General features: G+C 57.8%; 2 protein-coding genes across 16 annotated transcripts in view; one reads left to right on the top strand and one right to left on the bottom strand.

The window, feature by feature from the left end:
• BRF1 (BRF1 RNA polymerase III transcription initiation factor subunit) overlaps window positions 1–977 on the bottom strand; it is a 75,465-nt gene extending 74,488 nt beyond the window's left edge. For 5 of the 9 annotated variants that reach the window (XR_010839357.1, XM_067027609.1, XM_067027610.1 and 2 more), the window contains exon 1: window positions 729–966. Coding sequence is in view for 7 of the 9 variants with exons in the window: in XM_067027609.1 (XP_066883710.1) it covers window positions 729–912 (184 nt within the window). In the remaining 2 variants the exon portion in view is untranslated. Of the gene's footprint in view, window positions 1–728 lie in introns of all 9 variants that reach the window. The other 4 variants (XM_059058852.2, XM_059058851.2, XM_067027612.1 and 1 more) reach the window with 4 other exon arrangements.
• Window positions 978–15,491: 14,514 nt separating this feature from the next.
• Window positions 15,492–26,380, top strand: part of PACS2 (phosphofurin acidic cluster sorting protein 2) — a 64,373-nt gene continuing 53,484 nt past the window's right edge. For 4 of the 7 annotated variants that reach the window (XR_010839356.1, XR_010839355.1, XM_059058841.2 and 1 more), the window contains exon 1: window positions 15,497–15,640. Coding sequence is in view for 5 of the 7 variants with exons in the window: in XM_059058841.2 (XP_058914824.1) it covers window positions 15,522–15,640 (119 nt within the window). In the remaining 2 variants the exon portion in view is untranslated. Of the gene's footprint in view, window positions 15,641–26,380 lie in introns of all 7 variants that reach the window. The other 3 variants (XM_059058843.2, XM_059058844.2, XM_059058842.2) reach the window with 3 other exon arrangements.

Genomic DNA, 26,380 nt, shown 5'->3' with positions numbered 1-26,380 from the left:
GTTCTGGTGAAGCAATTAGAGAGAATGCAAAATGGTGCAGCCACATTGAAAATCCGTTTGGTGGTTTGTTATAAAGTTAAACATACAGCTACCATCCACTCCTGGGTAACCACTCTAGAGAAATGAAAACCTATGTCCACAGAAGAAGCCATCCACGAAGTTTTTAGCAGCTCTATTCATAATCACCCCCAACTGGAAACAAACCAAAGGTCCTTCAGCAAATCACGGGCCGTGCACAGGAAGGAGCCCAGATCCTCGCAACAGCCTGGGCGAATCCCAAAGGCACAGGGCCGAGGGACAGATACCAGTCTCCAAAAGTTGCCCACGGGCTGGTTCCATTTACGCGGCATTCCTGAAAAACAAGACTGCAGGGACGGAGGGCAGCTGCCGCTGCGGGGAGGTGTGGGGCTACGGAACTCTATCCTCGCTGTGGTGTTACTCGAATCCAAATGTGTTTAAATTCATATAACTGTAACCCGAAAGGAGCTGAATCGACTATGATGACTGAGAAGGGGGACGCTCTGACGTCCCCGACCCCCAGATTCAAACAACTGTCCCCCGAAGGAGCGAAGGGACTGCGCTGACTGAGGGGGATGGGCCACGACCCCGACCCCAGGCCTCATCCTGTCGCCTGTTCCGGTAAGTTCCGTTACTAAAGCCAGAACCGCACACGCACGGAGGCCACTGGCCACCCGGTCCTCCGCCCCGCCAGCCCCGCCGGGACCCACCGTCCAGCGACACGAACTGGCCCACGGCCGACGAGCCTCCGCCGCTGTTCTCCACGAACTGCACCTCGGACACGATGATGTTGTCCTCGAGCACCGAGCCGCAGCCGGTGCACACGGCGTCGCCGCGCGCCGCGTCCAGCTCGATGTCGGTGCCGCCGCAGCCGCGGCACACACGGCCAGTCATGCCGGCGGCTCCAGGCCGGGCCCTCGCCCGCCGGCCCCGGTCCCAGTCCGCCCGCCGGACCGCGCGTCCGCCGGGCCCGTCCGCAGCCGCGTCCGCGCCGCCCAGACTCTCGCGATGCCGCCGCCGCCGCCGCCAAGCCCGCCGATTCGCAGCAGCAGATTCGCCGCACGGGCCGGGACGGCGCTGCCCGCCACGGTCGCTCCCCGCGGAACGGGCACGGGCTCTGGGGCCGCGGCGAAGACGCGACTACTCGAACCTGCGACCTCCGGGCCGGGACGCAGCCACCAGGCCTCGGAACTTGGGACCTACAGGCCGCAACGGCGGCACGCCAGGAGCAGGAGGAAAGGCTGAGCGGCCTGAGGGGGCGGGGCCAGATGGGCGGGACCGCGGCTTGTGGGCGGGGCCTGAGGAGCGAGAGCTGGGGAATGGTGGGACCTGAGGGCCTTATGGGCGGGACCAGAGGCTGTGGGCGTACCTTGTTGTGGGCGGGGCCTCAGGCGGGGTCTGAGAAGCAGAGCTCAGTGACGGATTGGCGCAGGTTGAGGGTGGAGACCCTCGCCCGGGATTGCCCAGGGCCCACCGGGACCCCCCGCCCCTCCCTCCGGGGTTGGGGGTAAGCTCCGCGGCTCTTCCTGGCTCCGCGGCCTCCGTCTGGCGGTGCCCTTACGACCCCATGCAACCCCGCTCCCTGTTGTGTGGCCCCCCCGTGTCTCCCCACCCCTTGACAGTCACTTGTGGCACCTGTGGTTACCGGTGTCATCACGTTTCTGTGTCCCTCTCACCCGCGCCCTCAGTTATCTTCAGATGCCATTCACGGTCGCCGAAACACCCATGCGGTCCCCGGGAATGAGCCTGAAAAGAAATGTGCAAGACCACCTTTTTTTTTTTTTTTTTCCTTTTGGCCGCGCGGCTTGCGGGATCTCAGTTACAGGGACTGAACCCGGGCCGCAGCAGTGAAAGCCCGGAATCCTAACCGCTAGGCCAACAGGGACCTCCCAAGATTTCGTTTTTCAAAAACCCTTAAATCTTGACTGTAGGGCTGACAGGAGCTCTAACTGAATCAGAAAATGCCCTATTCCCACTTGAAAGCAATGTTGTAAATACTTAAATTCTTCACGAGTCAGTTTGTAAAGTCGATTTAATCCCCACCAAAATGTCAACAGGATTTTCAAGTGACTTGATAAGCTGACCCTCAAGTCATCTGGAAGAGATACTGCACAAGAACAGTCAAGAAAATTCTAAAAAGAACTTCCCTGGTGGCGCAGTGGTTAAGAATCTGCCTGCCAATGCTAGGGGACACGGGTTCGAGCCCTGGTCCGGGAAGATCCCACATGCCGCAGAGCAACTATGCCTGTGTGCCACAACTACTGAGCCTGCGCTCTAGAGTCTGTGCTCCGCAACAAGAGAAGCCACTGCAATGAGAAGCCCGTGCACCACAACGAAGAGCAGCCCCCACTCGCCACAACTAGAGGAAGCCCATGCACAGCAACGAAGACCCAATGCAGCCAAAAATAAATAAATTTATTTTTTTAAATAAAATTCTAAAAGAAGAGGAAAATTGCCCTTCTGTATATCAAAATATTATATCAAATTACATCCATTAAACCACGCAGTATTTGTACAGGGACAAATGGACAAGTGGAATAAAACCAGGAGTCCAGAAACAAACCCAACTATACACGGAAATTTAGGGGCCTCAATCATTGTGGAAAAGACAGACTTTTCAGTGGGGCTGGGGTTTCCGTTTAGAGGAGTAACAGGGTAAATTGAGCCCCAACCTCACCCTGTTCTAAAAATAAATCCCAAATGGCATTAAATGCTGAACGTAGAAACAGAACTGCAAGACTCCTGGAATGAGATACACAAGGGGATTGTAAATGTGCAGTGGATCCCTGTCATGACGGGAGGGTGCCTGGCCTCTGAGCCCCATGCTTCGCCTCACCGAAGGGCGTGGGTCGTCGAGCCAGTTAAGCCAGAAGACAGTGCACATATGGTGAGGACAACAGCCTTTTGTTGGAAGGACAGAGCAGAATTTTGGTCACCGGTCCCATCCTGAGGAAACAGGTTGCTGCAGTGATGACCCTCGTCTTCGCGACCCCACGCACACATGGATGTTCCCCAAGGAGGACCCAAGGGGCATCGCTGGAGCGCAGAGTATTCCTACACTCAACACACTACGCATGGGCGAACTGATCCCCAAAATTGTCCCAGGAAATGACTGTCTCATAGTTCAATACTGTTGCACATTTTGGCCAACTTTTTGTATGCTAATTATCAACTGCTGCCTAACAAATAACCACAAAAGTTAGCAGCTTAGAATGACAAACCTTTATCATCTCACAGTTTCTGTGGGTCAGGCGTCTGGGAGAGGCTTCGTGGGACAGTTCTGGCCCGGGGTCTCCCGAGGTCACGGTCAAAGTGTCGGCCAGGGCCGCGTCCTCTGAAGACTTGGCCAGAACCAGGGGCTCTGCGTCCAAGCTCCCTCACGTGGCTCCTGGTGGGGCCTGAGCGCCTCACCCGGCGGCCTCCACGGCGTCCTCACAGGGGGGCCGCGGGCCGGGACCCGCAGGACAGAAGCTGCGAGGCTTGGATGACTGACCTGCCAGCGCCGTCGCTGCACCAGCTCCACCTGGGCGTCCTGCCCACACCCGAGGGAGGAGGACTCGGAACGTATTTAAAAGCGCCACCGGCCGACCCCCTGACCCGACCTGACACGTGCACGGGGCACCAGACGTCCAGCGCCACCCCGGGCGCCCAGGCCCCTGCAGGCTTCCGAGGGAGGGGACCCCACCGCAGCCGGCGCGGGAGAGACCTGGGGTCCGGGAGCCCCGAGAGTGCCTCACGACCCGCACAGAGGAAGGAAGTGTCCAGCACAGAGAGCCAGGCCGGCCCCAGACGAGCAGATGCGGAGGACGCTGGACGGCTGTCTCCCTCCCGCACCTGTCACCCGACACAGGGAAGGAGGAGAGGCTGCCCGGGAGTGGGGTGGGGCTCCCCACTCAGCTGGGCCCCCGAGTCAGAGGAGTGGGCTCCCAGGCCCCACCTGGAGCGCCAGGCTGGAGGGCGCCTCCCTCCCGAGGCCGTAGGTGCAGGCTGCAGGCCTGGGGGGCGGGGCTGGAGAGACACCTGCCTTCCTTGCAGGGAGTCCTGGGGGCAGGTGGCTTTTCTCCTCCCCATCCCTCGGGGAGAGGAGTGGGGGTCGACCCCGAGGTCTTGTGAGGAGAGATGGGGGCGCCTGGAGGAGGGGCCCCGCCCCTCGCCCTGGCTGCGGACCTGCGCAGCTGCAGGAATCCTCGGTGTGCACGCCCGAGGTGGGGCTAGGAGAGGGTGTGGGGGGCTTGACGAGTGTAGAGCGCACGAAGGACCCTGAAGCCTGGCCGCTGCCCTCGGTGGTGGGGCGCAGGTGGGAGCAGCTGGGCGGCTGGAGAGGGGACGGGGCCCTGCGAGAGCGGCCACGCTGCCGGCAACCAAGATAGAATTGGAAGCTGTCAGTCATTTCCCTTCAGCAATTTCAAGGCTCATTCCATGGTCTTCTTTGCATCATTTCTGTTGAAAAAGTCTATTTTTTATCTGTTTTGTTGCACTTTGAAGTTAAGCTACAATTTTTTTCCTGGATGCTTTTAAAATTTGTAAATCTCTTTCTAGGATTCCAATTACACCCATGTTGGATTTTTGCTATGTCCTATATGCCTCTGTATTTTTACACATTTTTTTCCCCTTCTTGCTTCCATCTGGGTATTTTCTACTTATGTAATTTCCATTTCACTAATCCTCTCTTCTGCTCTGTGTAATCTGCTTTTAAAACCATCTATTCCGTTGCTCGTGTTCCTCATGCTATACGCTGTATTTCACTTCTTTTTTCCCCTCCTTATTTCCATCTGGGTATTTTCTACTTACTAATTTCCATTTCACTAATCCTCTCTTCTGCTGTGTGTAATCTGCTTTTGAAACCATCTATTCTGTTGTTCATTTCAGCTATTTTATATTTCAGTTCTAGAATTTTCATGATTATTTTTCTTTAGATTTCAATTCTCTGATGAAATTCTCCATTTTTAAAAATTATTTTCTTGACTACATTAATCACACTTTAAGGTTCATTCTAATCATTCCAATATTGGTGACCTATGGATTTATGTCTATCATTTTTCTTGGATTATATGAAATCGTTTCCTGGCACACCTGGTAATTTTGGAATAAATGATGATCATTGTAAAGAAAAACTGTGAGGCTCGGGAGATGTTTTTGTTATTCAGAGAGAATTTATTTTCCGTCTCTCAGTCACACAGGTGGGGGCGACCCATAGTTTGATGCAATCAGGTGCTGATAGGATTCCAGGCTTGGCTCCAGGCTTTGCAGGGTTCTCTGTCTTCCTGCTTTTCAGGCACCTGCTTTCAAAGGCAGTTGTCTCTGTGTGTGTCACCTTACCACACCTGATTAAAACACATCTCGGGTACATTTGAGATGGGCTGGGACCTGGGACCCTTTGCTGCAGGGCTTGCACTTGGACACACCTCTCCTCCAGCAACTAAATACAAAGAAACAATAAGGGACTGAAAATAAATGCATGCATGCACAACAAGATACAAAAAGACCAAAAAGCCCAGCTGATGCTTCTGAAGAGCCCAGAGCAAAAGCAGGGTACTGCGCATGCCTGCTGCACACAGCACCGCCTATGTGGCAGCCAGACTACCTCAGCCACCCCTCCAGCCTGACCCTTGGACACGCCCCTATCCTTACCCCTTATAAGGAGCCAGCTTGCCCTACCTGGGGGAGCAAGCAAGGGAGTCTGATACTTCTGGCTCCCGCCTGCTGCAGCAGGGGCCCCAGTAAAGCCTTGGGTGAATTTCTTGTCTGGCCTCTGATCAATTTCTATTGATCAAGGAGGACAAGAACCCTGGTCAGTAACACATTTACAACACTTCCCCACACGTGGCAGTCAGCACGGATGAGAGGACCAGGCTGCGCATGCAAGCTTCCATCACCGCACCTGAAAATCAGCAGCTCAGTGCCTGTGGGCGAGGTCTCCAAGTTTCTATCTCCTCATCCGCATAGCAGAGGTGATGGCACCTCCATCCCAGCATTGGCGGGGGCAGCGGGGGCACAGCAGGGGAAATGGCGTATGTGCTACAGACAGCAGTCACGATCGCAGACCACCCAGAACACAGACCCCTGTCTCTGTCTGTTCTGCCCTCATCACGTGCCACTGATGAGGGGGGGGCAGTCCATCTTCCGCCACAGAAGCCATGGGCCAGCATCCTCGTGTCCCACCTTCTGGGCCGACACACAGTCGGTCACAGGCTCCCACCTCCACCAGGGGCAGGAGGGGTCCCTGGTGTAGCGGGCCACCTGCCCCACCTGCATCTCTCTGGTTCCTCCTATGGACGGGGTGGCGGGGGCCTGACCCCTTTCTACAGTTCCTTCCACACCCGAATTCTGCGGCTGCCGGGCAGCTTCTGAACCCCAGACATCTGGAGTGCCCTCAGATACAGTGAGCAGCACTGGGGGTGGGGACATGGCTGTGGCTGCCACCTTTTGGGGACAGAGCCTTTCCTGGCTCCGTCTGGTCAGAGAAGGTGCCTCCTCGACTGTCGGGAGGACCTCCACCTGGGGACGTGCCGAGATGGGCCAGGGAGAGCAACGGCCAGCAGCGTACAGTTTAGCAAGGCTGGGATCCCCCCATCCTCACCAGTGCAAGACAGGCGTCAAGACCCAGTTAATAAGGACTGGACTTGGCACAAACGAAGAATCTAAGGACGCCGTGGGTGCTACACTCTCGGGCTCTGAGGCTGCCTACAGCCAAGGTGTCGCCTCCCCTGACTGTTCCTGGGGCCACACTGAGGGCCCCCATCAGGTGCATGCTCCGGGTCCAGAGGGTCTGAGAGAGGAATGCCGCACCAGGCCTCCTTGGGGAGTGTACCCCAAGGTCAAAGCCCAGGGTCCCCTCGATGTCCTCATGTCTCCAAGCCCTGGCTGACCCCCATGACTCCAATACATGTCCCAAGAAGGAAAGGACCTGGGGAGGGGACAGCACAGCGGTGACACAGCCCCTGCGCCTGGGTCGTACTGGATGAGAGAAATCAGCATGCAATGTGAGTAGAATGGCTGGATTTTTTGTTTAGCTGAACCTGTTTTTGCAAACCCCCAGCCTACTGCAAAATTTAATATTATATACAAACACATAATCTTCCCCAAAGGGGAAGACGCCTACTAGTTCTTTGCTGGATGGGTAAGTGTTCCTCCTTGGACGAGGACCACCCGCACCCACTCTCCTCTGGGCTGGCTCGGCCACGCAAAGCTCACGTCCGCCCTCCACGTCGTGCCCAAGGTGGCCCTTGGGGTGAATATGCCACTCTGTGCCTCCAGTGAATTCCTCCCCGTCCCAGCTAAAGTTATCCCTTGACAGACCTGTCAGGGGACTCTCACTAGTTTGCAGTGCCTGAAGATTCCTGGGAGATGTGCTGTGTCTGTGTGATTCAGTGTCCTTTTCCAGCGTACAGCACACGGCCAGGCCCCCCCCGAGCCGACGGTTCGCATCCCAGACACTCTCCCGTTTTTTCCGTGTGTGTTTGTTTTGCTTTCTGTACTGCGTCTCCCCCTCAGGAATTTTGCTCGTTCTCCTGGGAGACTGTCAGTTTCCAAGCCTGAGCTGGTTTTTACTCCTCTCTTCCCCTCTGCCCCAAACCGGAGTGGTCACAAGGTCATTCCCAGGCCCACCTACCCGTGGCTCTCAGCAGCCAGCTAGGCCCACCCCCGGCGGTGGCAGTGCACCCCTGGTGCCACAGATGTCCCTGTCCCGTGTGCCACGCGACCAACACCAATATTTGAAAAATGCTGTGTCACTCAGGTCTCTTTTTGCTTAAAACTGCACAAAGCCCGGCATTCGGGGCCCACCCTCCACTGGTCCCACTTTATTTCTTCTGCTTGAGAAATAATGTTGCTTTCAAGTATCAAAAACATGTTTGCTAATTGTAAAACGTTAGAAAATGTTGTAAAACATTAGAAAAACAAAGAAAATTCTAAGGAAAACCAAAAATCATGCCTATGTTAATCTGAACAGCACTGGGGTCGAAGGTTGATCCACGGGCGCTGCCACCATGGTGTCCCACCTTTTGTGAACTATCCGGGAATGTCCTCTGTTGATTTCTGTATTAGGGCCTTGCTGTTTCTTTTCCAACATTTAACTCTTGTACTGACTTATTGTGACACAATTTCCATTGTGGGGAACACAGAAAAGTATTAAAATGTAACTACAAAGGTGCCCCTTACACTCAGGGCCCAGAACAACCCCCAGTAAGAGGCAGGGGGGCCCCTACGCGTTATCCTGACCCCAGGTGTGCTGTCTGTTCAGCTACATGCACTGATTTTCTCACACAGTCACGGGCGGTGGGCTTTCTCCATGCCGTTAAAGCTGCACAATCACCCATTTTACTGGCACCTTTATGTTCCAGAGGCCACCCGTGCCATTTGACCACAGAAGCTGCTATTCTTCTCCTTTATTTTCATGGTACAATTAATACATGTTCATCATAGAGAAAATATGAGATAAAGAGAAGCAAAAAGAAAAGCTCGATCAACTGAATTCCTGCCAAAGAGATAATTTCTTAACACTTTGGATTCATTTTTAGCCTTCCGTATTTTCCTTGTACTTTGAAAATAGGTCTTTTACACGTCTAATCACTTACATGTAAACATATATTTTACACGTTCATGCATTTACACACACATTTTGTTAACCAAAAAGGATCGTATTTTTAGCCATGTCCTAACGTACCATTTCGCACAGCTAGCTGTATGCTCCAGGGGGTGGCTGTGCGGTGACCGGCCCGACCTCCCCTGGCTCTGTGAGCCTGGACGTGATTCCAGGCTTCACTCTGAGAAGCCCCACTGGCCCGGGCCCAGGCCTATGAGGCTCCCACAGGTCAGAGGTGACCTCAGGAACCTCCTGCAGTGTGGCTGCAGGGCAGTGCCACCTGCGGGGTCCTGTGCTCCTGACCCCTCCTAGGGGGCCTGATACAGCCCCTCCAGTGCACCGGCACCGGTTTCCTGCCAGCGCCAACGCAGGGATCCCAGTGTTAGATCCTCAAACTCTCAGGGTGAAACGGGTGTCTCTGTACGTGGGAATTCGGTTCCCATGACTGCCGGCCAACCCACCTCTGTCTGCCGGTCTTCTGGAATGCCTTTCCCTGTCTGCATCCTCCTATCCACTTGTGGGTGGTCGTTAGGTAACCAGGTTACCACCCCTGGCCTACGACATACATTCCAGACATTCTTCTCCCTTTTCACTTTGCCGACAGTGGATTTTTGGCTTCGGAGCCGGCGGACATCTCCAGGCACACAGACACTGCGGGCTATCAGCCAGTGACTTCCTAGAGTCTTTCTATGCTCAGAAAGTCCCCTCAAGTCCAGAGGTGGCTTTGCCGTATTTGACGCTTAACTGTGTCGTCCACCTGGGTTTCGCGGAGGTGTTTTGCACGAGGGAGGCTCACACCTGATTTTCTGGCGAGCAGCCTTGAGAAGAGCCTTCCTCTTTCCTGTTCTGTGCTACTGGTCACCTCTTGGATTCTTGCAGTGACAGGCATGGCTTCCGTCACTGTCATCTCGTGAGACAGCTGGTTAGGATACCTCCCCTTCCTCTTCCAAAGCCTGGTAGCAGTGATGATAACAACAGTGCCCATTTCTCCTGTGCCTTCGGGGCAACAGCTGCACATGTTCACACCCACCCCTGCGGCTCATCCCACGGCCAGGCGGCGTGGGTACTGTAATCACCCCATCTCACGGGTACAACCACTTGTTTATTCTTCTCGTTGAACTTTAGCATCTGTATTAGTAGTCAGGGGTCTCCAGAGACACAGACCAGTAGGACGCACGCCGACAGGGAGGTTTGTTAGGAGGAGTCAGCTCACGCCGTCGCGGAGGCTGAGAAGTCCCACGAGCTGCCGTCCGCGGGCTGGGGACCCAGGGAGCAGGTGGTGCGATTCACCCCAAGTCTGAGGGCCTGAGAACCGGGGGAGCCGACGGCATCGCTCCCATCTGAGGACAGGAGATGAGGCGAGACCAGCTCAACGGTGAGGCAGGTGCAAAAAGGGCACATCCATCCCTCCTTCTTCCACTTTCTGTTCTATTCAGACCCTCAGCGGGTGGATGAGGCCCACCTGCACTGGGGAGGGTCACCTGTGCTACTGGTCCACCTGTCCGGGTGCTGATCTCATCCAGTAACACCCTCACACACACCCAGAAACGGTGCTTAATCTGGGCGCCTGTGGCCGTGGGATCGACACAAAATTACCTATGAGCCCCCTGCACTGACCATTCTGGGCCCGTCCATTTGTGGGGAGCACTTGATGAGTCCCCTCCCAAAGAAGACTCCTCGCACGGTATTGCTGTCCACACAGGCAAATATTCCTTTACAACCCAGCTGTATGCTCCCAAAGCTGAAAAAGGGGATCTCTCCTCCTGTGTCCAGCCCCAAAGCAAGAGCTCTGTCCCTGTGGAAGAGAGAGAACAGATGTTGGGGCGAACTAGCTCTCTCTGCCATGAGAGGTATTTTGTTTTATTGTTTGCCGTTTCGGGGGTGGACCGTTCCTTTGTATCTTACAATCTGTAACAGTCTTACTTCTGCTTAGTTACAGCACTCTTACACGTTCTTCTCTTGCATTTTCTCAGGATGGAACCAAATTCTATTCATAATGATAGTATAACCTCTTCCTTCCTCACACTAAAACATTAGCCCTTACTACCGTTGTAAGGACTAGCCGACCATTTTAATGGGATGCCAGTAACGCTTTACCGCATATATGATGCTGGTCTAAATGCCTGCAAATGGACATCAGGGTAAACAGATTGTACCGTATCCACATCACAGAACACCAAAAGGCCTTTGAAAACCACACTCCAGAAAAACATTTAAGGATACAGCAAAATGCTCATAGTTTGCTGTTAGGTGAAAAAACAATACAGTATTACGGGGCTTCCCTGGTGGCGCAGTGGTTGAGAATCCGCCTGCTGATGCAGGGGACACGGGTTCGTGCCCCGGTCCAGGAAGATCCCACATGCCGTGGAGCGGCTGGGCCCGTGAGCCGTGGCCGCTGAGCCTGCGCGTCCGGAGCCTGTGCCCCGCAACGTGAGAGGCCCGCGTAAGATAAAAAAAATAAATTAAAAAAATAAAAAAAAAAATACAGTATTTGTACTTCCACCCAGATTTTTTTTAAAGGTATGGGTATGCATAGAAAAAGGCTGCCGAGATGTGCCCCTGTGCAGACCTCTCTGGATGGTTGGCTTGGGGTTCCTTTCCCCGTACTCTATTCTGTGTCCCCAGCGCACCGGATGACGTGCCGTTGGCCCCTCTGTAAACACCCCGCTGTGCCTTTGCCCGTGGTCCTCAGTCTCTGTTCTCTGTGGTTCAGTAACACTCAGCCAGCTGAGGGCAGGCCCGCCCTAAACTCTTGGCGACGCTCCAGCCCTCCAGAGCCTGAGCCCAGCAGACAGTATTCTAGGGAGCTCCCAGGCCGGCACTGCCCACCCCCCCACTGGCACCTCACTGTCCTTCCGTCCTCAGCCCCACATCACCTCCCTGCCCACGCCCTCTCAGTCCCAACACCCGTTATTGGAAAGTACAATGTTTCTGTGTGTTGGTTGACCTGTTCATATCCTCTCCCCAGGAGAATGTACGCTCCATGGGGGAGAGAACCAGGTTCTGCTTTTTCTTTCCTTTGTTCCTAGGGTTGGAAACTAGCCTGATGATCATTTATGAAATGAACAAACGTCTGAACCTTTCCACTCAGCTCTGTAAGGGTCACCTGGGACGTTTTCACTGGGCAGCTCCTGATGGAATTTCTAGCTTCTCTCGCAGTCAGTCAACGGTAGGGATCAGTGGGGCACCTGCTCCATGCCAGCCACTTAGAGGGCATCCCAGGGAGACAGATGCTGGATGCCATCCTGGCTTACGACGCTCAGCCGGGGTGGACAGGTGAATAAGACAGGCAGGCGTCCTAAGCGTCTGAATCTCTAGCCCTGTGTTGAATATCAACACAAGGAGTGTGGATGCTGCCCTCAAGCTGGGCCCACCCACCCCTGCGGCTCTGGTGCCAGGTGCCCGCAGTCCTGTTGCAGCTTCCCGGAGCATCTCAGACACAGACTTCCGGCTCACAGCATTCCCAGCACACCTGCCCTGCCCCGGGAGGTCACAGCTGTGCTTTCCCTGTAAGAGGACTGCCTCCCGGGCCACTCCTTGTCATCTGCTGTGGCTTCGGTGAAGAGTTCCCATCCCTACTTTAGTGAGGGTGCCACAGCCACACCACATCTTCCACCCACAGAAGTGGATAGGACGTAGCTCATACCCAGGGGTCTCTGCCAGGAGCGTGGGCCGGCCAGAGTCTTGCTCCGCCCCTGCGCCTCTCCCCCAGCACCGCCCTACGAAGGTGCCGCCCAGCTGCGGGCTGGAGCGGGCTGGAATCACCCAGCCGAACGGGTGTCTGCGTCCTGCAGGAGGCCTTGGCCACTCAGCCGGCCGGCTGGAGCCGCTCCAAAGGCCACAGGGCGGAGGAGCACACCAGCCGCCCCCGACTTGGCGCGCCCCAGCCCGCTGCGCTCCAGGCGCGGAAAGACGCGCACCGAGGCTCCTGCCGGAGGGAGCCCCGCGGTGTCCGCACCCGGAGGGGAGCTTCTCGCCGTCAGGGGCCGCCCTGCCTGGTGCTGCATTGCCTCCCACGCCTGGGGGGATTTAACTCTGACTGAACAGACGAATGAGTTTCCAAAGAGCCAGAGGTCCAGAGCGCCCCAGTAGAAAAGCGAGAGCCCGGACTTGAAGGCGCAGGGCCCCCCCAGCGGCGATGGGTGGGATCGCAGGGAAGGAGCGGCCAGCCTCCACCTCGTCCCATCTTCCGCGAGTCGGGGGGCTTCAACACTGTGGCAGTCCTACCGCCCCCATCGGAAAGCCGAGGCCTTAATGCGTTTGAAAAACTTGGCAGGCAGGTGGCGCACTATCAGGTCCTCAGCAAAGGATTTCAGGGTGCCCTCCAGGGACCTCAGTGCTCTAGACAAACCCTCTCCTCCAGCTTCATCCCCAACCATGCTACACCAGTTGTCCAGAGAGGGTCCTCTTTAACCAAGTTCCTGTTCTAAAGAAACAGCCATCAGAAAGAACAGATGTCCTCCAAACATTTGCGGGGTGGGGGGGAGTATGTGTCACACTGTACCATTTGGAGGGGCACATCCTCCCAGCTTTCAGGGCACTCATCCTGGGACACACACAGTCCAGAGTCATTTTCAAACACAGAGGGCGGCAATGCATGGAAGAGGTTCTGGCCAAAAAGGTGACTCTGATCACAAAGTGATACCTGTCCACTCCATCTCACCACCACTAACATCGTGGTGTCCACATGGTCCTACCTTAAAAAAGGAACAGATAAAAACAGAGTCACAGGTACAGAGCACACAGTCTGTTTCCAGTCTCTGCCTCCCTGCCTCGCAGAAAGATTGAAGCATTTCCACCGTCGTGCTTATTGGGACAGCTCTGGACCAGACTGTGTGAGCCCACAGCCGGGCCCCTCCCCTTAGGGGCTGCATACCCTTGGGTGCCTCAGTTTCCTCATCTGTGAAGTGGGGATGGAACAGGGCTGTCCAGTCCATGAAGGGTTCACAGTGGTTCCTGGTACCAAGGAGGGGCACAGCTCTACTGTACAGGCAGCTGGTGTCAAGCCCCCTTGTGTACAGCCTAGTCACCCCACATCTCCTCACTTGACCCCCAGGTATACTCCTCTCCTGGGTGAGATGCCAGCGCACACAGACACAAAGTGTCAGGTGGCCCATTCATCTGACGCCACCGCACCTCTCTCTGTCCGGCACCGCAGCACCCCGAATGTCGAGGTCACTGGGCCCCTGTCCTCACAGGGGGCTGGTGCCCGTTCTCCGGACATCTCCCTCCCCCCATCTCAGAGGTATGAGACCCACAGGCACTCTGCCTGGCAGGAGCAGCGATGTAAGACAATACCCAGTCAGCTGGCTGAGGACAGACAGCCCCGCGTGCCTTTCAGCTGTACCACCCCAAAGGCGCAGAACATGTGGGAAACACAGATTCTCTTGTTCTCTCCAAAATGCCACCCTGGCTTTAAGCAGCCACAGCTGTTTGCAGCTCCAGCAAGGGAGTCAGAGCTGGAGGCTGAGCTCTTACAAAGGAGGGAGCCAGCATGGGGTCCTGTGCAGGAGAAAGAGCTAAGGGGGCGTTGCATGGTAAACCCCAAGGGTGAGGGAAGAAAGTCCGTTTGCTTGGGCTGGGCTTCTTTCAGTGGGCAACAAGACACAGACAGCAACTAGAGAGAAAAGCAACTGTGAATACTGTGGCTACAAAGAAACAGAAGAGATGCCAGAAAATCTTTTCCTAAATCTCAGCAGCAGGATCTGGTGACTGATCAGAACCACCGCCAAAAGAATGGGGAGAGAGGACCCCTCCTTGGGCCCCCAAAACTAGATGTTCTTTTCTAGGGCCTTTTCTGACCTTCCCTGCCCCACGGGCCCAATGGGTAGCTCTGGTCATTGCCTCCTACGTGCCTGGATCCCCAAGTTCACTGGGAGCCCCATGGCCAGGAGCCACCCCTGCCCCCAGACATTGGTTCTCCATTGTCATGTGTAAAAACCGCAGAAAGGGCATTGCTGGATAATAAGGAGGCTCAGGCAGAAAGAGGACACTCCAGAGGGGATTTATGGAGGACCGATCTGCACACTGAGCCTGTGTGGAGCCCCAGTGCGTCTGCAGGGAGGAACTCCTTGCGGGGGGCTGATGAGTCTGTGCCACCCGCGACCCTGGTCCTCCTGCTTCACGCCCCACCCGGGCGATCCGCCAAGGGAGTCGGTGCGGGGGGAGGGTACAAGGAGACGGTGGGGGGACAAAGAGAGTTCGCAGGGTGGGCAAGCCTCCGGGGGACACGAGAGGCGCGGGGGCCCGGTGGTCTAGGAGTCGGTGCGGAGGACCCAGGGGCCGGCATGGGACTGGAGGGCGCCGGGGGACACGCGGAGTGCACGGGGTGGGGGCGGGGAGATTCTGAGGAGGCGTAGGAGTGGGGGGTCGGGGACGCGCAGAGGCCCGGGGGATACAGGGGGACAATATGTGCTCTTCGGGGACTCGCGGGGCACAGGGCCATAGGCGAACCCTGAGGTCTCTCTGGCCCCTCCCTGCCTCTCCCGGGGGGCGGGGCGCGGCGCTCTGGGCGGGGCCTGTGCGCAGGCGCGAACGCGCGCTCCCGTGGGCCGCGGGCTGGGGCGCCTCCTGGGGCGCCGGCTCAAGGGGGGCGCGCGAATCTCACTTCCGGTGAGCCATCCGCGGGCCGTGATTGGGCCCGAAGCGGCGAGCGCGCGCCCGCCCAGCCAATCGGCGGCGGCGGCGCGGTCGGGGGGAGGGGGAGCGCGGTGAGGGCGGGCGCGCGCGGGCGGGGCGGGGCGGCCGCAGCCTGGTCGCCGCCCGCGGGCTTGTCCGACGCCCGCCCGGCTGTCCCCGCCGCCCTGCAGCCATGTGACCGCGCCGCCGCCCTCCGCGCGCCCGGCCCGCCCGCCCGCCCGCCGCGCGTCCGCGGCCCGGCCGCAGCCCAGGCCGCCGAGGGAGCGGCGGGGCCGGCGCCATGGCCGAGCGGGGCCGCCTGGGCCTGGCCGGCGCGCCCGCCGCGCTCAACACGCCGGTGCCCATGAACCTGTTCGCCACCTGGGAGGTGGACGGCTCCAGCCCCAGCTGCGTGCCCAGGTACGCCGCCGCCCGCCTGCCGCTTTGTTCCCGCGCGCACCTGCTGACCACCCAGGACCGGCCACAGGGGACCTCGCTCCTGGGTCCCCACCCGGGGCCTGCACGCGGGACCGGCCACCCCGGACCTGCACCCGGGGCCCCCACCCGGGACATTCCACCCGGAACCGTACACTCCGGGATCCCCACTCGGGACCCACGCCCCGGGCCGTCGCCTTTGCGCCCCACCTCGGGCACGCGCCTTCCGTGCGGACAACCCCTGATGCGTGGATGGTCCCTGAGGTCCTGGTCCCGTGCAGCGGAGGAAGTGGCGCTGGGTTTCTCAGGCCCCGCCGTCCCCCGAGGCTCTCCGAGGCGCACACTTGGTTGGCTCTCAACCGGCATCGTTGCACCTGCCTACCGATGCGGTGAAGTTGACTCAGGGTGCCTCCTCTCTCCACCGGGTACCATAGATTTCCTTTTGCGTCCAGCCACACTGTCAAGCCTGAGTGGCCTGGGCGTCACTCAGGGCACGCAGTGTCCAGAGGACACACAAATGTGGGACCTGGACCACAATTTTATTCCTTCATCCTTCGTCCTTTTGAGGGTCTGGCCGTACCCGCTCTGTCCTGCTGGCGGGGGGTATCTGCCCCTTGCCTGTTCGCACTATGCTGTGTAATTTAGGGGCTTCCTTGTATATAAACACTGCTCCTTACATCATGCTGTTAATTTTGCCATCGCAAAAGACGCTGCCCTTTTCACTTGGGGGTAAGTGCCCTGGCCCCAGCGGTACAGCTGGCCGAGGCTCACCCACAGGGCAGCGCCGCGGCCATCCCGACTCTACTCAGGCCTGTCGCTTCCCTGCCCCTCCTGCCAGCTTGAAGCTCTGTGGGTTTCTTCGTGATTCAGTGGTCCCTGCTGAGGAAGCTCCCAGGCTGAGGGGCAAGAGAGACAGACTCACACCAGGGCCTTGTTCTGGAATGGACACCAGGCCACAAGGGCCGCAGGGGGGCGGCAGGGAAAAGCTCTCCCTGAGGAGATCCCCTGGCGGGACCAGAGGAAGTGGCCAGTGTGTACCAAGGTGGGTGCGCTCTGCCACGGCTCCTTCAACAGGTGTGCGAGCCAGGTGTTGGGGACGCAGAGGGTGCCGGGTGCCAGGGTTGCCCTCCTGAGCACGAGGCTGGTGGCTCAGGGCATTGGCTGTGCCGAGTGGGAAGGGTGGGTGCTCCCAGACCTGTGTGGGGTCTTGGGAGGGTGTGGTGTCCGCGGGAGCCCCACCTGCTTGCCCCTTGTCTGGGAAGTCTCAGGGGCACCTCCCCAGGCCTGGCCTCCCACCCCCTCCGACTTCCCGTCTTGGTGTTTGGCCCAGTGTCGGGCGCCACAGCCAAGGGTCCTCCTGGACCCTCGCCACCGTGCTTCTGTCTGTCACCCCTGCATCGTCACCCCCTGCCCCCCACCCCCACGCTGGCTGCCTCCCCACGGCGCTCCCTGAGGGCACGCTTGCCCCCCTTCCTGCACCTCTTCAGCAGCTTCCCTGGAGTGCCCCGAAAGACCACCGAAGTTTTGACCAGCGGGAGGTGAGGGAGGTGGCAGGTGGGCAGGGGCTGCGTGGTCGAAGGGCCCAGTTGGCCCCCCGCGGAGCTGGTGGAGGAAGCCCGCTCGAGGGGGTGTGTGGGGAGGGCGGGGGCGGGGCTGTGCAGCGCTAGGTGCCGGGGGTCCACGGCTCTTACCGGGTGGGGCGCGGGGGGCGGGGCCTGGCGGCTTGCTCTGTAGGCCTGGGGCTGAGCAGCCCTTGGGATGGGCCGGCGCAGGGGAGTCAGATGCACAGAGCAGCCCCTCCCGCCCCGGCGCGGCCCTCCCCGCCAGGTGCTGCGGGTACCCCGCAGGTACCCCCGAGCAGGCCTCTTTGGCTAGGCTGTTCTTCTTTCCGCTCGCTCGGAGACTTAATGTGGAAGGGATCCCACTCTGTCCGTTTGCACGTCTCCTCTTGCCCGGTCTCTAAGTTTTTGAGTGGCGCCTGCGGCGTGGTGTTCCCTGTAAGACTGCAGCACGTGTCTCTGCTTTGGGAGGGGACCTGTGGCTGTCCACAGGTTTGGGCCAGGTACAAATGCACCCCTGTGGGCGGGCATTTTCCCGCCGGCCCTCTGCGCCGGCAGTAGGGTTTGGGGGGGCGTGTGCTCGGCGTCACCACCAGGAGCCTTCCCGGAGCGGCTGTGCCAGCTCCGGCCCCCCCCCCCGCCCCCCCGGCGTCCGCACTGCTCTGCCTTCTTGCCAGCACTGCCTGACTTTCAGTTGTTGCCGATCTGGTGGGTGTGAAATGGTATTGTGGTTTTCATTTGAATTTCTCTGATTACTGATGTAGGCCATTTGTACTTCCTCATCAGCGAAATTCCTGTTCATTTCTTTTGCCAATTTTTTCTCCTTTTTTTTTTCCCCTTACTTGAGTCTCAGCAGCTTTTTAGGGACTGGTAATCCTTTTTCGGCAATGTGTTGAAACCACCCTCCTCTGATGATGCACGCTTCTTGGCTGTCTTTTCGAGGTCTGTGATGCCTCCTGAGGTGCACCCGGCGTTGGCCTTGGTCTTGTCTTGTGGTCTTTCCTTCCTGGTGGTGGTGGGAGAGCTCTCTGCTCTTCCCAGGCCCACGGGGTGCCAGGCCCACGGGGCTGTGACAGAGGCAGGCTCGGTTTCGTGGATTTCCTCGAGGGAGTGGACAGCACCCCTCCCCAGTGACCCCCGGCCCTGGCGTCTTCCTATCCCTACCCCTCTGCTGGAATTTCCAAAGCAGCCTCTGTCCCCCCCAGCTTCAGCGGGGTCTGGGGCATTTTGGACCCTTGCACTTGCCCCTTAATTTTCCTTCCTGTTGAGGTTTATGAATTAATTTCACGGGGTCGGACATCTTTCCACAGGCTTACTGCGCATTCACGTTCCTCCACATCCTCCTGCTGGCGTCCTCTGCCGGCCACGGAGGGTGAACTCACACTCGCGGAAGGGCCTTCAGCTGGAAGTGTGAGATTTGGCAGCCGCGTGCCTGGGACGCGGGGATGTCTCCGTCACCCCGCAGATTAGTGTCGAGCGCTCCGGGCCAGGCTCCCCCACCAGCCAGGTGCCCCGGGCATCGCCCACGGCAGCCCCGCGGCTCCCTCTCCATGCTGGTGGCACCCGCACGTGGTTTGAACCTGCTTCTGCCGGTGGGTGTTGTGGGGTCATTTCCTTTGGGGCTGATGTGTTCAGAGCCACTGTGGCCATCCCGGCTCAGGGCTTGGGCTGCGTTTGCTCTTCTCTTCAGGACGGCTGGTCGCAGGGGAGGCAGGGGGAGGGGGTGTCAACTATGAAGACACTGTCGGCTTTCTGAAGTGGTGGCACTGCCTTCCGTGGCCGCCAGCCGTTCTATGCACATTCTGTGTACGTGCTCTGTTACCATCGTTTCAATCCCAGCCATTCTGGGGGCTGCACGACAGTTTCTCCTCGGGGTCTCACTCTGCACTTGCTGTGCGTGGGTGTTGGGTATAAGCAAGAGCCTGGTGGGTCCTTCTCCTTTAACGGCTGATGTGGTAAATTACGTCAATGGATTTTCTAGCATTAAACTAACCTTTCACTCTTGGAAAAATACCAGCGTGGTCATGCCATGTTCCCTTCCTGTACGTGGGTAGACTGAGATTAAGATTTTGCATCTCTGTCTAGAGTCTGTAATCTCCTGCTCATCTACTGTCCTTATCAGATTTTGGTGCCAAGATATCTTGCAGAATGAGCTGTTATGGTATTGTTTGTGTGAAACAGGAATTGTTTGTTCCTTGGATGTGTGGGAGAAATCACCAGTACAATACCTGAGCTTGAAGTTGCTTTGGGGCAAGTGTATCCCCTGGCTCGATTTCTTTAATGATTGTAGGACACACACACCCCAACTTTAAGTTAGTTTCGGAAATATAGTTTTCTGGGAATTTGTCCATTTCGTCCAGATTTTCAAGTTTTTGGCAAAAAGTTGTTCCTAAGATTCTTTTTTTTTAACATCTGCAGGACCTTTAGATCTGTCCCCTTTTAATTCCTGGTGTTGACTATTTCTGCACGTGGACATCCACACTCTGATCTGTCTCACCAAGGGTTCATCATTTTTTTTAAAAAAATGAATATTCGTATCTTTATTTCTTTCCACTTATGCTCTTTATTTTTATTTTTATGTTCCTGTTCTGATTTATTTATTTATTTATTGGCTGTGTTGGGTGTTGGTTGCTGTGCATGGGCTTTCAATAGTTGCGGCGAGCAGCGGCTACTCTTCGTTGTGGTGCGTGGGCTTCTCATTAAGGTAGCTTCTCTTGTTGTGGAGCACGGGCTCTAGGCATGTGGGCTTCCGTAGTTGTGGCATGTGAGCTCAGTAGTTTTGGCTCTCAGGCTCTAGAGCGCAGGCTCAGTAGTTGTGGCGCATGGGCTTAGTTGCTCTGCGGCATGTAGGACCTTCCCGGACCAGGGCTTGAACCCATGTCCCCTGCATTGGCAGGCAGATTCTTAACCACTGCGCCACCAGGGAAGCCCTTTTTAAATTAATTAATTCATTTTTTGGATGATCTAATTTCTTAAAATAAATAGCTCATTATTTTTCCTCTTTTCCTTTCACTTAAGATTTTATAAATACAAAATAAGTAATGCTTTGGCTGCGTTTCACAAGCTTTTATATATAAAATCTTTCAGTTTAAAAATCTTGTAAAAAATTTCCATTATTCTCTCTTTGGCATGATGGGATATTTCAAGGTTTCTTAATATCCAAATGTATGGTTTTTTTCCTTAGTTACTTTTCCATTGCCAAATGCATTTCTTCTCTATTTTTCCATTATTCATTTCTAACTTAGTTATGTTGTTGTCACAGAGGGTGGTCAGTATGACACCAGGTCCTTACGATGCCTCGGAACTTACTCTGTGGCCCTGGTTGAAGTCAGTGTTCATACACATTCTGTCTGTCCCGAAAAGGGTCATGTGTTTGGCACTGGGCAGTGTCATGTTTGATACCTGTCCCTTTAGGTCACACTTGGCTTTGTCTGTTTCTCCTGCAGTTCTGTCATTAGGTACATCCTGTTTAGAATTGCAGTCCCTCCCGGTGTGTGTCTCACTCCCGACCTGACAGTGCTTTTCATCAGAGGAAAGATTTGGAAACAGTGTAGCCCTCTGAGCTTTCTTCTGGGTATATTTGCCTGTCATATCTTTGCCCACCTTGTTTCTTTAAACTTTCCTGTATCTTTACAGGTCACATGTATCTTTGGTCGTTAGGCACAATCTAGATTTCGTTTTCATTCTCTCTAACAATCTTTATTTTTTAACTAGGACGTTCAGTCTGTTGTCCTTTATCTAAATTACTGATATTTGGGTTCATGTCTGCCATTTTACTTTTGTGCTTATCATCGTCCTACCTTTTTTACATTTGTTTCTCTTTTCTGTCATACCTTATTTTGTGTTCTTTTATTATTCTATTTCCCTTTCTATTAGTTTGAAACTTGTCGCTACTTCTACTTCTTCACTGGTTACCATATAAATTGTAAATTGCATACTTGCTGTTATATTTTAAAGTTAATTGTAAATTCTCTTCCTGAACAACACTGGGACCTTAGAGCACATTATTCTGACCCAACACTTTCACGTTTACATGCTTTTGTGTGGAGTATCTTAACTGTCTTCTTTTTTAGCCCATATGAGGTTATTATTACTTCATATATATATATTTTTTTATATTGTTAATACTTGATTAATCTCAAAACCCTCACCACTTTCTTTTCTTTATTCTTTTTGTATCTCAGGACTCCGAATCATTTTTCTCCTTGTCGGAAAATGCATCTTTAGGATTCTCTTCAGTGGGGATCTGCAGGTAGCGAACTGCTCTTTCAGTGTATCTGAAAACGTTTACCCTCGTCCTGGAGGGCGTCCTCCCAGTTGTGGGGTCCCGGGCAGCATCTCCCCCGACTTGGCTCTTGGTTCTGCTGTTGAGAGGTCAGTGTCAGTCAGCCGTGATTGCTTGGAAGGTCTGTCCTTTCTCCCTAGCGGCTCTGCAGTCACCTCTCTGCTGTGCCCAGGTGAGGGTTTCTATTTGTGCCTGAGCTGGGGTCATTGGGCATTTTGACTTTGTGGGTTGGTGATTTTCATTAGTTCTAGGAAGTTCTCAGGTACTTTCTCGGCAGTGGTCGTATCTTCCTGTCTGTCTGCTCGCCTCCGGAACACGCCGGCCCTTTGGCAGCCCTTCCCTCTGATGTCACTGAGACCGGCCACCGGGCAGTCTCTGCTCGTCCCTGTTTCAGCGGCCAGTTCTCAGCCCTCTTTTCTGCAGAGGCGCGTCTGCGTCCCACTGCACCCCAACCTGCAGGAGGGTCTACGGGGCAGGCGGGATCGGGCATCCCCAGCCGTGGGCAGGGCGGGCGTGGACTGGCACTTGGCACGGGCCTGTGGTTGAACAGGATGCCGTGGTCAGGACCCTGGGCTTCGTTTGGAGGTCTGGGGAAGTCACCAGTCTGTTGGGGGGTGTGAGTTTAGTTGGAGGCTGAGCTCTGGTTGGACATGTGGGTGGGGGCAGGCGGGGCGGGGAGGGCAGCACGGGGGGTTGAGAGTGGGCTCGGGGCTCGGCAGCTTCTGAGGGATGAGAGCCGCGTTGAGGGAGAGACTGAGGCATCTGACCTCAGCTATCCAGGCCTGCGGGCTGGGCATCTCTCGGGGAGGCCTGGCCCCTGGCTGCAGTCAGTGCGGCTCCATTCAGCGCCCCCTGACCACCCTGTGCCAGGCAGTGCCCAGCCCCGGTGCACACCTGGGCGGTGGCCTGCTCCTCCGGCAGGTGTCAAGGAGGGCAGTAGCCTTCCGTGGGCGCAGTGCTGTAAACGCACCATCTCCCCGAGCTGGCTTTCGTGCGGAAGGAAGTGGCCACGTGGGGCAGGTGTCATTTCATGTGATGCTCAGTGACCCATCAACCACGTGGGGCCCCCCAGGCGCCCGGCTGCCTGTTCCTCTCTTCCCGGGATCTGGGCTCCCAAGCAAGCTCCTCTCTCCCCCTCCGCAGCATGCCCGGCATCGCACCCCAGGAGGGTCGGATGAGGAAGGGCGTCTGGGAGCAGGTGGGCGGGGCTGGGGGACTGTTCCAGAGAGTAGCTCTGCGGTCAGGAGATGTGACGGGAGTCTCTGCCCCCCTGACGGGCACGTGGCGGCGTCGTGGTTGGATCTTCAGGGCCCTTCAGGAGCCCGAGCGCCACTTGGTGTGGCTAGGGTGAGCCATCACAGAGGCAGGGGCGCGCAGGGGCAGGCGGGCCGGGCGTGGCGGCGTGGGGAGTGCTCCTGACGCTGCGCGGCCTGGTGCTGCTGTCCCACCCGGGCCCCACCAGTCCATCCGGCGTGTCCCTTGCCAGCACGACCGAGTCTCATCAGCGCTCCAGACCGGGCCCCTCAGCTTCCGGCCTTGGTGGGAACTGGCTTGCAGTTGTCCTTCCCGCTGGTGCCGCGTATTTTGGGCTCCAGGATGCGCTGGGCGGCGAGTGTGGGAGCTGCTGGCTCCCCCCGGCCGCCTGCGCCTGGCCGCTCCTGTGGTTGTCAGACGGTGGCCCTGAAAGCAGCCCTGAAAATAGCACGTGAGTGTATGTGGAAGCCGAGTTCCCTCTTGCCCTGGAGGTGCGTTGTCACGGATGTGTCCTCAGCCAAGGAGGACTTTGCAGAGGGCTGTGATGCATGGTGAGGACACCCCTCTCCTGAAGAGCAGAATTTCTAGTAAAGCGCTTTCTACTCCCGAGTGTCTCCAGCCCGCACGGCCCCCGCCTGCCTCTGGAGGAAGGCAGCGCGCTGTGTTCTGCGCTTTACAGGGTGAGACGTGCGTGTTCTCCAGGAGCCCCTTCTCAGCAGCAGTGGACACGCAGCGCCCAGCTCTGCTGGCCTGGTAGGTAGTTCTCCACAGTGGAGGTCAAGACCAGGGTCTGGGGTCTGCTGCACGGGTGGGCCAGAATGGGCCCTGGGGGCGCGTACGGAACCGCAAGGTGGTGGGAGATGCTGTGGACTGGGCGCGTCCGCCCTTCTTCCTGCCGGACGCGAGGCAGCCAGCTGGGCCCTGCTGCCCCCACCGGCCTTTCCTCATCTCTCCAGCCAGACCACGATGCCTCCCTGGTCCAGGGCAGCATCCAGCTACCATTCTGAGGAGGGACGCTCCTGTTGGCCTGGCCCCGGGGCACCTTTGTCCCGATGGCAGGAGAGGGTGGGGAGGGACGTGGTAGAGGGACAGGGGCAAGCAGTGTCTGCACTGGGGGGCTCAGGTCCACCGGCAGGGAGGACCACCGCCCCCCAGTGGTCAGGACAGAGTGGGGCGGCCGGGAGGCGTCACAAGGAGCCCGGCCCGGCCTCTTCTCCTTGGGCAGACACACTGGGCCTTGCCCTGGGCAGGAAGGGAAGCACCTCTCCTGTCTGCCTTCCTGGCCGTCAGCCGGCTCCGTTTCCACTGTCGGTGCGGCGATCCCCCCGCCCCCCCACCAGGACGTGCTGCCCTACCCACACCGTGAGTCCCGAGCAGGGCGGCGTGGGCTTGGGCCTCTCTGTCCCCGAAGGTGGAACCCTGTTGGCGGGGAGCTGGCCCTCAGAGGCACCGCCCGCCGCTCAGACGTGGCTGTGGCCTTCGGCGGCCTGCGTTCCGACCGCCTCCGCCCCGGGCTGCCTGCATGGGCCGCGTGCTCCTCCAGTTGGTGCTGGGCTCCCCCGTCCTCGCCCACTTCACTCTGTAGGGCCTGTGTCCCCACTGGGACAGTGGTGATGCTGCTACGGGGAGACCCTTAGTGAGGAGCCTCGGACCCTTGACAGCTGGGACGCTGGCATCTTTCCCTTAACTGGAGCCTCGTTTTCAAGCCCTGCAGCTGACCTCGGGGCAGTGATGGTGTGTCATCTTTTATCGGATCACGGCCAGTCAGGATCTTCCTACTTTTAGATGCAGAGAGGATGGGGTGAGCCTTTCCGGTGTGGTTTGCATGTGGGCCCTCAGGTGCCCGTGTGACGGCTTGCTCTGTGGAGGTGTCCTCAGGCCTCGGAGGGCAGTGTCACCACACTGGGGCCCCCGGCAACCGGCACCCGCGTCCCTGCTTCTGAATCCGGGTGGGGGGCTCCCCCCTGCTCGGGGGTGCCGTGACTCACACGGGGCTGGTCCCTGTTGTCCGGGAGTGGACACAGTGCGTCTCCAAGGCGCCCGAAAGTGCCTCAGACAGGTGTCGTGCTGGGGCAAGTGTCCTGGTGGGTGCTGCCCTGGGCGCCCCCTGGGTTCCTTCCCTGAGCTCCGCCAAGGGACCGGCTGGGTACAGCCACCTGGAGGTGCCCCGTGGCGGGTCACGGGAGGGAGTGGAGGGCGCGTGGCCATTCCACGCTCTGCGGTGTCCCGGGGCCCTCCCGCCCTGCCCGTCCAGGCTGGATGTGCCGGGCAGTGAGGGCAGGGTGAGCTTTGGCTGCAAAGACCTGTCCTGGGTTCTGGGCTCCTGTGACCAAGCCCACGGCCAGGACACTGTTGCCGGCTCCCGGTCAGGGTCCCTCTGGGGTCCCCGCCGGCTGTGCCCCCGCTGTGCTTGCCCCCACCCCCCCAGGAACGCGCTGTCTCTTGCTGATTCCCACTCGGGCTCCGGATTTTCTGCTTTAACTGGTTGCAGCGTGACTTAAAGGTTGTCACACTTTGACAAGTTAATGGAGAGTGACAGTCACCACACCCCGAACCGCGTGCCCCTGGCCCTGGCCGGCCCGGCTCTGGCAGGAGACGAGCTGCGTGTGGAGCGTGTTTCCAAACACTGTGCTTATCGATGCAGCGCTGGGCGCCCCCCCCCCCCCCAGAAAGGAGTGAGAATGGGGCGAGACTGAGCTGCCAGCTGGGGGGTGGGCATGGGGCCCCACTCAGCATGGGGGCTTCCCAGAGGAGGGGGCATGGGACAGGCCGAGGGTCCGGCGGCAACGGCCTGAGGCCGCCGGAGAGGCACACGTCTGGGCGCCTCAGGGCCAACCAAGGACTGCCCCTGGGGTGAGGCGGGTGGTGGGCTGTACACAGATGCCCAGCGGCACAGGGACCCGGCTCCCCCGCCAGCCACTCGCGCCTCGGGCCCTCGGCTGGTCATGCTGTGAGCACGGCCCTGTGCTCGCCCTGCAGGCCGTTGTCCTGGGATTGTGCCAAAGCGGCCGAGGCAGAGCTGATGGGGGTGCCCCGCTGCAGGTCCCCGCAGGGGACACGGGACCTTGACCGTCAGGGTTTGGGTGGCAGGGAGGTCTGATGCCTCCCCCACACCCAACCCCCCAGCCGCAACTCGCCAACACCCGCCTGTGGGCTTGGCTCTGGCAGGTCATCGAAGGCTTCAGACGTTTGTTTGTTAGTAACGGGGTCGGGGGTAGGACCACTGCACCTGAGCCCCTGGGGCCATGCTGGGGTCACCCACAGTCTCGGTGTCATGCCAGCTTTGGGGCGACGGTGAAGGTCACTCTAGGTGAGAAGCGCGGCACAGACGGGGACCCCCAGCCTCCCCAGTGGGAGGGGCGAGTCTCTGGGCAGGCCCTGTGCGGCCAGGACGCCGGGCCAGGCCTTTCCCGACCCGCGGAGAGAACTCCACACCTCTGTCCCCTTTCACATCTGCCTCCTGGAGAAAAGCCGCCCTCCCCCAGAGCCTTGGGCCTGGCTCAGCGGACAGGCCGACATTCCATCCTCGCCGCCACCGCAGAGGCCTCGGGGAGGGGGCAGCTGCTACACCAGCTGTTCCGGGACGGTCGCTGGAAGGCTGGGGCATCCCATCCCGCACGTGCTCTG

Source organism: Kogia breviceps, chromosome 3 (assembly GCF_026419965.1).
Source record: "Kogia breviceps isolate mKogBre1 chromosome 3, mKogBre1 haplotype 1, whole genome shotgun sequence".
NCBI classification, from domain to species: Eukaryota; Metazoa; Chordata; class Mammalia; order Artiodactyla; family Physeteridae; genus Kogia; species Kogia breviceps.
Note: the sequence above shows the minus strand (reverse complement) of the source record. Positions and strands in the feature narration are given on the sequence as shown.